General features: G+C 46.0%; 2 protein-coding genes across 2 annotated transcripts in view; one reads left to right on the plus strand and one right to left on the minus strand.

The window, feature by feature from the left end:
• Positions 1-8,996, plus strand: part of LOC121838805 (TBC1 domain family member 2B-like) — a 68,461-nt gene extending 59,465 nt beyond the window's left edge. The window contains 8 exon segments of the mRNA XM_042323012.1: positions 148-218; positions 1,202-1,256; positions 1,326-1,333; positions 2,689-2,948; positions 4,639-4,756; positions 6,624-6,809; positions 7,310-7,431; positions 8,456-8,996. Coding sequence (XP_042178946.1) covers positions 148-218; positions 1,202-1,256; positions 1,326-1,333; positions 2,689-2,948; positions 4,639-4,756; positions 6,624-6,809; positions 7,310-7,431; positions 8,456-8,651 — 1,016 coding nt within the window. The 3' untranslated portion in view covers positions 8,652-8,996.
• Positions 8,997-9,002: 6 nt separating this feature from the next.
• Positions 9,003-9,656, minus strand: LOC121847231 (uncharacterized protein PF11_0213-like). The gene is made up of 2 exons (XM_042327589.1): positions 9,504-9,656; positions 9,003-9,383 (listed from the first exon to the last, which is right to left on the minus strand). Exons 1-2 carry the CDS (start codon positions 9,636-9,638, stop codon positions 9,003-9,005), a joined length of 516 nt encoding a protein of 171 aa, XP_042183523.1. The 5' UTR covers positions 9,639-9,656.

The following is a 9,656-nucleotide window of genomic DNA, read 5'->3' on the forward strand; positions in this document are numbered from 1 at the left end:
TCATCTTCCTCCTCTCCACAGGTGAGGGTCTCTGGACCTGTGCTCCCACATGTCCTCCCTCTCCTTTACTCATCATCATCTTCCACATCCTCCTCCACAGGTGAGGGCTCTGGACCTTATAGCCACATGTCCTCCTTTGTCACTCCATGGTAACAGACCCTGAGGTGTCAGTGGGGGTGAAGTGGGAGAACTATCTCTCTACTATGAACAGAGACATGGTTTATATGTACTGCCCAAATTGTTTTTCTAGGCTAGAACTCAACATTGCCCTATGAGGAGCGGGGTTAGCTGCCACATGTCCACCGCTCCAAGGTGGCGATGTTGAACAGGAAAAAATATACAAGCTCATAGCCACGCAGTCCTCCGCTTCCATAGGCTACAGTACCATATTTGTTGCCGGTATACCTTATAGCCACATGTCCTCCTACTCCAAGGTACGAAATGCTTGTGCTTCTAGTTCATATGCAGTAATAACGATAGCCACATGTCCAAAACTACTGTCTCCAAGTGTACGGGATATCATATACCTTATAGCCACATGTCCAGAGCCTCTCCAAGGTACGATACAGTATATACATATATAGCCCACATGTTAAAGTGGCTAGGTACGATATTACATATATGCAGTCTGATATAGCCACGTGTCAACTCCGCATCCAAGGTAATGTATATCATATTATTAAGGTAGCATTGTTTACATGTCCATTTCCCTTTCCCAAGGTACGATCATGTCATTGACAGTTGTTGGCAGTAGCCACATGTCCTGGTGGCTGTTTAACAGTCCAAGGTACGATAGAAGCTGTTTTTCATATATGGCCTTATAGCCACATGTCCACCAGGCTCCAAGGTACGATATCATACACCTTATAGCCACATGTCCTCTGCTCCAAGGTACGATATCATATACCTTATAGCCACATGTCCTCTGCTCCAAGGTGCATCTGTAGAAGTTTGTGAGTGCATAAGCCGACCTCCTGAGGTAGCCACATGTCCTCCTGTCTGTGTGAGTGGACCAAGTTTGTCTGTGATGTGCCGAGGAACTTAAAACTTGCTACCTTATAGCCCATCATGTCCTCCGCTCCAAGGTACGATCATCTCCTTAGTACCTTATAGCCACATGTCCCTCACCTCCTCCCTGTAGGCCGTACGATTGTTGGTATCAAGCCTACCACTGTTGTGTAGCCACATGATTGAGTTGGAGGCGTGCTCCACGCAGGTACAGGGATAGGAGAGGGCTCATACACCTTATAGCCCCAGTGTCAGCTCTGCTCCAACCTGGTAGAAGTCCAGTATCAGTATGCACCTTATAGCCACATGACCTTGAGGGTCCAAGGTGTTGAATGCCGAGCTGTATTCGATATACCTTATAGCCACATGTCCTACCCAAAGCATCAGTTGTCTTCTGATATTTGGCAAGTGTGGTAAACAGTACAGAAGTAACTGGTCCTAGGGCAATGTGCCCAATTTTTCCTCATGGTGTCACAGTGGACACACAGCTGAACCCTGGCAATGCTGCTTGCAGCTTAAATGCAAAGCTGGTGAGACCCTATTGTATTTGTTGCCCTTGATTATTATTTTCCTTCTTCTGCCAATCGGTGAAAAAATGCTAATTCCCGTGAGATGGTAAGGCCTAGGGGGTTGCAACCATGTCATGCGATGCCACGGCAATTGGCCATATGGTGGCGCTATAACAAGCTATTCAAAATTAAACTTTGAAAGCTCAATCTCCTTAATATTCCTTTTGAGCTAGAGTCCTAAAATTCGCTATATTCTGTAGGTCACCTTCCTCACAATATAGATTTTTTTTCTCCAAAAGGACCCATAAGTTCCGGTAAATGGCCTTTTTGAATTTTATGAACAACTCTTAAAACGCTTCTCCTTTGCCACCAAATGACCAATCTGCACAAAACATGATACATGGAATCTATGGACCAAGCTCTCACCAATTATGTTTTTCCAAGATAGCATCTCAAACAACATGGCTGTGTCATGGACACTCTTAAGTCAATATTAAATGAATCAGTCTTTGTCAGCAAGCTGGAGAGGTCACAGTCAACCTTAGATACATAAAGTCCCGGTCTGACGTGCTCTCTAGGGATTTCCTTACATAAAGAGGCTTATATACTGCTATCTAAACCTACATAAACATCATTCATTGGTTCCTACACGTGTCTCCGTCTCCCATATTAACTTAGAGGACATATTCTGGGCGTTCTGACAGATGGTCCTGAGGAGGTCATGACGCCTCCCCTCATGTCTGAAACACTCCTTGGTTACTGCCTGTCCTTGGTAATGACACCAAAGACAAGATAATATTCTAATATTCAAGGCTGTCTCTTCAACATTTCCTTCACAGCTGCTACTGACCAATAAACATTCATGTGGGCGAGGTCTGGCACATAAATGCAGTCCAACACGGATATTCATCATATTTCAGCACTGTCGAGACTCAACAAATCGAACACAGAGGCGCTATAACGGCCACATGTTTATCTCTCTTGATATGTTCAACTCAGTGATGAAATGTGGCAAACGTGCTCAGGGATATGAGTCCGGCTTACCTGTTAAATATGGTTTTGGACACTGTTTATTTTTTTAAACCAATAAATCCAGAGTTTTCCCAGCCCAAAATAAATTGAGGTGTGCAAGCATAAATTAATCAATGACTTCCTCCCACCCTCTTTCCAGGTGTGGCGCTGGTGTGTGTCCTACCACACCAGGAAGTTCCGTGACAGCCTGGCTCCAAACTACTACGAGACCTTACTGGGTGTGGCCAGAGACAAGCCTAATCCCGCCTCCAAACAGATAGAGCTTGACCTGCTGAGGACCTTACCTAACAACAAACACTACTCCTCCCCCGGCGCCGACGGAATACAGAAACTACGTAATGTCCTGCTAGCCTTCTCCTGGAGGAACCCTGACATAGGATACTGCCAGGGACTCAACAGGTACATGACTACTGCAGTACGACTACCATTCTATTACTACAGCTATAGGTCTATATGTCATACTACTAGTATAGAGGGCTGTATGTCATACTACTTGTATATAGGGCTATAGGGCTGTATGTCATACTACTAGTATATAGGGCTATATGTCATACTAGTATATAGGGCTGTATGTCATACTAGTATATAGGACTGTATGTGGACATACAGCCCAAATGGACATCAGAACAGCGATTACTCACCACGAATTGGCAGAAGCTTTTTTTTCCTTTAATGAGCCCGACGTGAAGGACATACTGTTTCCCGGGAACAGGCCCAAATCCCTGTAATTTGCGTGAAGAGAAGACAGAGAAATAGAGGGTGGAGGTCGGGGTGACTTCTGAGGATTCGTAGGCGATCGAATAAACCCCCACTGCCTTCCGATCTACTAGCTAACATGAAATCATTGGAAAATAAAATCCACGACCTACAAGGAAGATTAAACTACCAGCAAGACATTAAAAACTGTAAAATCTTGTGCTTCACGGAGTCGTGGCTGAACGATGACATTATCAACATACAGCTGGCAGGTTATACGCTGTATAGAGGATAGAATAGAATAGTGGCATCTGGTAAAACAAGGGGTGGTGGACTATGTATTTTTGTAAATAACAGCTGGTGCATGATATCTAAGGAAGTCTCGAGGTTTTGTTCGCCTGAGATAGAGTATCTCATGATAAGCTGTAGACCACATCTGTATTTTTCGTAGCTGTCTACATACCACCACAGACCGATGCTGGCACTAAGACCGCACTCAATGAGCTGTATTCTGCCATAAGGAAACAGGTAAATGCTCATCCAGAGGTGTCGCCCTAGTGGCCGGGACTTTCATGCAGGGAAATTAAAATTCGCTTGACAAAATTTCTATCAGCATGTTAAAAATGCAACCAGAGGAAAAATAACTCTGGACCACCTTTACTCCACACACAGAGTACAAAGCTCTCCTCACACTCCATTTGGCAAATGGACCATAATTCTATCCTCCTGATTACAAGCAAAAATTAAAGCAGGAAGCACCAGTGATTCGGTCAATAAAAAAGTGGTCAGATGAAGCAGATGCTAAGCTACAGGACAGTTTTTGCTATCACAGACTCGAAAATGTTCCGGGATTCTTCCGATGGCATTGAGGAGTACACCACATCAGTCACTGGCTTTATCAATAAGTGCATCGAGGACATCGTCCCCACAGTGACCGTACGTACATACCCCAACCAGAAGCCATGAATTACAGGCAACATTCTCACTGAGCTAAAGGCTAGAGCTGCCACTATTAAAGAAGCGGTACTCTAACCCGGACACAGAAATCCTGTTATGCCCTCCGACGAACTATCAAAGCCCCTGTGGCAGGGCTTGCAAACTATTACAGACTACAAAGGGAAGCACAGGAGCGAGCTTCCCAGTGACACGGGCCTACCAGACGAGTTACATTACTTCTATGCCTCGCTTCGAGGCAAGCAACACTGAAGCATGCATGAGAGCATCAGCTGTTCCGGACGACTCTGTGATCACGCTCTCCGTACCACTCCAGATAACTAGAGGTGCTACTTTATATGTTGTTTTCAACACCGCAGCTGACCCTGTGCTGTTCCCAACCTGTTGTTTTCCCTCATCTTCTGCCAGTGCTATGATCATCAGTGTTCTCATCTTCCAGGCTGGCAGCCATAGCTCTGCTGTACCTGGACCAGGAGGATGCTTTCTGGTGTCTCATCACTATCGTGGAGGTCTTCATGCCCCAGGACTACTACACCAAGACCCTGCTGGGATCACAGGTGGGACACTACTATACCACTACTATACCACAACTACACCAAGACCCTGGATCTGGGATACTACAGGTACACTACTACTACCACTACTATACCACAACTACACCAAGACCCTGCTGGGATCACAGGTACACTACTATACCACTACTATACCACTACACCAAGACCCTATCACCAAGACCCTGCTGGGATCACAGGTACACTACTATACCACTACTATACAACTACACCAAGACCCTGCTGGGATCACCACTATACACTATACCACTATACCACAACTACACCAAGACCCTGCTGGGATCACAGGTACACTACTATACCCACTACTACACCACAACTACTGCTACACACACTACTATACCACTACTACACCAAGACCCTGCTGGGATCACAGGTACACTACTATACCACTACTATACCACAACTACACCAAGACCCTGCTGGGATCACAGGTACACTACTACACCACTACTATACCACCACTATACCACTACTATACCACTACTATACCACTACTATACCACTACTATACCACTACTACACCAAGACCCTGCTGGGATCACAGGTACATTACTATACCACTACTACCACTACAAGACCCCTGGGATCACAGGTGTGTGTGTGTGTGTGTGTGCGTATCCCACAACTGTTGAGAAGGAGTAAAAGATGTTAGTGACAATAGAGGATGATTCACAACAATTGTTTGCTAATATAATAATTGCTTGCAATAATGTAATTTTGGTAATGGCGAGACTGGTGAGAGGTAAAATCCTTTATATAAAATACCTACATTACTACAAATATTAATAGCTAATTATGGAAAATAAGAAACAGGATTCTTAAAATATATATATATATTCTTTTGATGGCTATATATAATACAAATCGAGGTGAGGGCGCTGGAAATGCGTATGGCGGTTCATCTACTTCTGTTCTGTAAATGGCACTGTGTGCTCTTTTCGAAGGATGGATCCCGGTCTCTTCAGTTTTTTCATTGCCAAGAACCATAAGGTTCTTCGAGGATCTCAGAAGAACACCGGTTGAACCCCTAATGTTTAGTGTAAGCACAGTTTAACCACTACACTAGAGCATCCAGAGGGTATTTTGTATTTTATCAGCATCCACCTTAGCTGTTCCATAAGCAGCAGCTCTTCCACATGAAACATAATGCAGAATGACATAATACAGAACATCATTAGACAAGAACAGCTCAAAGACAGAACTACACTGTGAAAAGACATGTTTTTGTTGGGGTTAAAGGCACACGTGTTCAGCCTGCTGCACATATCAATACATACACACTAACTATCTAGGTCCCTGCTGCATTATAGGGACTGGGACCCCTGTGTTGTGCCACCGAGTGAGGTGTTTATTGCTTTATCTGTTTTTTCAAACCAGGTTGACCCCTGTATGGTCTCTGAGGACCACCGAGTGTTGCTGCATTATTGTTGGGGTTAGGGAGCTGTTTATTTGAGCAATATGAGATGGAAGGGAGTTCCATGCAATAATGTCTCTATATAAAACTGTACACTTTCTTGAATTTGTTCTGGATTTGGGGACTGTGAAAAGACGAGGACCTGCTGCATTATTGTTGGGGTTAGGGACTGAGGTGACCCCTGTATGTTCTCTGTCCTCTCTGAGGACCACCGAGTGTTCAAGGACCTGCTGCATTATTGTTGGGGTTAGGGACTGAGGTGACCCCTGTATGTTCTCTGTCCTCTCTGTTGGGGTTAGGGACTGAGGTGACCCCTGTAGGACCATTATTGTTGGGGTTAGGGACTGAGGTGACCCCTGTATGTGTTCAAGGACCTGCTGCATTATTGTTGGGGTTAGGGACTGAGGTGACCCCTGTATGTTCTTTCACCTCTAGGTGGACCAGCGTGTTTTTAAGGACCTGCTGAGTGAGAAGCTGCCCAGACTCCACGCCCACTTTGACCTCTACAAGGTTGACTCCTCCCTCATTACCTTCAACTGGTTCCTGGTCCTCTTCGTAGACTCAGTGAACTCTGACCTCCTCTTCAAGATCTGGGATGCCTTCCTGTACGAGGGACCCAAGGTAGGCTGGATAACATGGTAGAATGGTTAACAGGGTAAGATGGTAGGATGGTTAACCTCTCTGGGATATGTGGGACGCCGGCCAACATCCAGTGACAATGCAGAGCGTCAAATTCAAATAAATTACTATAAAAAAATTAACTTTCATGAACTTTCATACACCACATTAAAGCTACACTTTTTGTGAATCCAGCCAACATGTCAGATTTCAAAAAGGCTTTACGGCGAAAGCAAACGATGCTAAAACACCGGTTCCAACTCGCACAACGTGACTACAAAATATCTCATAAGTTACCTGTAAGCTTTGTCCAAACATTTCAAAATACTTTCCTAATACAACTTTAGTTTTTTTTAAACGTAAAAACGGGATGATCTGTTCTTCAATACCGAAGGAAAACAAAGTGTAGCGAGCTTTCAGGTTTAGAATTAGCGTTAATCTGTCATAGGAGGCTGACTTGGGTGTCATTTTACAGTGACTTTCATGACTCTGTCTCTCCTCAGATCATCTTCCGCTTCGCCCTCGCTCTCTTCAAGTACAAGGAGGAAGAGTTTCTGAAGCTTCAGGACTCCATGGCCATCTTCAAGTACCTCCGCTATTTCACCATAACTATCCTGGACTGGAGGTACAGTACTCTCAACCTACCGAATTCTCTCTGCGTATTGAGTCCTGTCTGTGTGCGTATTGAGTCATGTCTGTCTCTCTGCGTATTGAGTCCTGTCTGTCTCTCTGCGTATTGAGTCCTGTCTGTGTGCGTATTGAGTCATGTCTGTCTCTCTGCGTCTCTCTGCGTATTGAGTCATGTCTGTCTCTCTGCGTATTGAGTCATGTCATGTCTGTCTGTCTCTGCGTATTGAGTCATGTCTGTCTCTCTGCGTATTGAGTCATGTCTGTCTCTCTGCGTATTGAGTCCTGTCTGTCTCTCTGCGTATTGAGTCATGTCTGTCTCTCTGCGTATTGAGTCATGTCTGTCTCTCTGCGTATTGAGTCATGTCTGTCTGTCTGTCTCTCTGCGTATTGAGTCATGTCTGTCTCTCTGCGTATTGAGTCATGTCTGTCTGTCTGTCTCTCTGCGTATTGAGTCATGTCTGTCTGTCTGTCATGTCTGTCTGTCTCTGAGTCATGTCTGTCTGTCTCTGCGTAGTCATGTCTGTCTCTCTGCGTATTGAGTCATGTCTGTCTGTCTGTCTCTCTGCGTAGTCATGTCTGTCTGTCTGTCTCTCTGCGTATTGAGTCATGTCTGTCTGTCTGTCTCTCTGCGTATTGAGTCATGTCTGTCTGTCTGTCTCTCTGCGTATTGAGTCATGTCTGTCTGTCTGTCTCTCTGCGTATCATGTCTGTCTGTCTGTCTCTCTGCGTATTGATCATGTCTGTCTCTCTGCGTATTGAGTCATGTCTGTCTGTCTGTCTCTCTGCGTATTGAGTCATGTCTGTCTGTCTGTCTCTCTGCGTATTGAGTCATGTCTGTCTGTCTGTCTCTCTGCGTATTGAGTCATGTCTGTCTGACTCATTAGAATGACCAGTAATACTGTGTTTACTGTAGATGCTGATCAAGTCTAATGTTGACTTTCTTGACCAATATGAAAACTAATTTGAAGTCTGTTGTGTGTCGTCTGTGTATCTGTGTGCGTCTCTCTCCCTCCCTGCAGGAAGTTGATGAGCATAGCGTTTGTGGACATGAATCCGTTCCCCCTGAGACAGATCCTTAACCGCAGGACCTTCCATCTGGAGAAGGTTAGACTAGAGCTGACAGAGCTAGAGGCCATCAGACAAACCTTCCTCAGAGAGAGAGACACACACACCGACGCAGGCGCGCTGTGTAGCGACGATGAGGAGGACAACTAGCCAATCACGGCCCAGGCCAAATAGCACATCAGTAGAGAGACTGACCACGGCCCCCGACGCACGCACGCACACAAGCTTTGTAGCAACAACTAGCACACAGCCTGTCAGGGTGCAGTACCTGCAGACTCCAGCCAATCAGGATCCAGGTCTGTGTGATTCTATCGTATCACCTGCAGACTCCAGCCAATCAGGGCCCTAGCCTGGCTATCCCGCCCACCTTCAGACCAAACAGACGCTGTCATGAGTAGTGACCAACCATGATGACCAGTGATATATCCACATACTCCCCACTCTCTGCTACGCTGGACCTGTCACCTCCATGTTCTTTACATACTGAACCCTGTGGCTTGGTCACCTGTCACCTCCATGTTCTCCACATGCTGAACCCTGTGGCTTGGACCTGTCACCTCCATGTTCTCCTGTCACATGCTGAACCCTGTGGCTTGGACCTGTCACCTCCATGTTCTCCACATGCTGAACCCTGTGGCTTGGACCTGTCACCTCCATGTTCTCCACATGCTGAACCCTGTGGCTTGGACCTGTCACCTCCATGTTCTCCACATGCTGAACCCTGTGGCTTGGACCTGTCACCTCCATGTTCTCCACATGCTGAACCCTGTGGCTTGGACCTGTCACCTCCATGTTCTCCACATGCTGAACCCTGTGGCTTGGACCTGTCACCTCCATGTTCTCCACATGCTGAACCCTGTGGCTTGGACCTGTCACCTCCATGTTCTCCACATGAACCCTGAACCCTCCATGTTCTCCACATGTTGAACCCTGGCTTGCTGAACCTGTCACCTCCATGTTCTCCACATGCTGAACCCTGTGGCTTGGACCTGTCACCTCCATGTTCTCCACATGCTGAACCCTGTGGCTTGGACCTGTCACCTCCATGTTCTCCACATGCTGAACCCTGTGGCTTGGACCTGTCACCTCCATGTTCTCCACATGCTGAACCCTGTGGCTTGGACCTGTCACCTCCATGTTCTCCACATGCTGAAC

This window comes from Oncorhynchus tshawytscha, linkage group LG01 (genome assembly GCF_018296145.1).
Source record: "Oncorhynchus tshawytscha isolate Ot180627B linkage group LG01, Otsh_v2.0, whole genome shotgun sequence".
Taxonomy (NCBI): domain Eukaryota; kingdom Metazoa; phylum Chordata; class Actinopteri; order Salmoniformes; family Salmonidae; genus Oncorhynchus; species Oncorhynchus tshawytscha.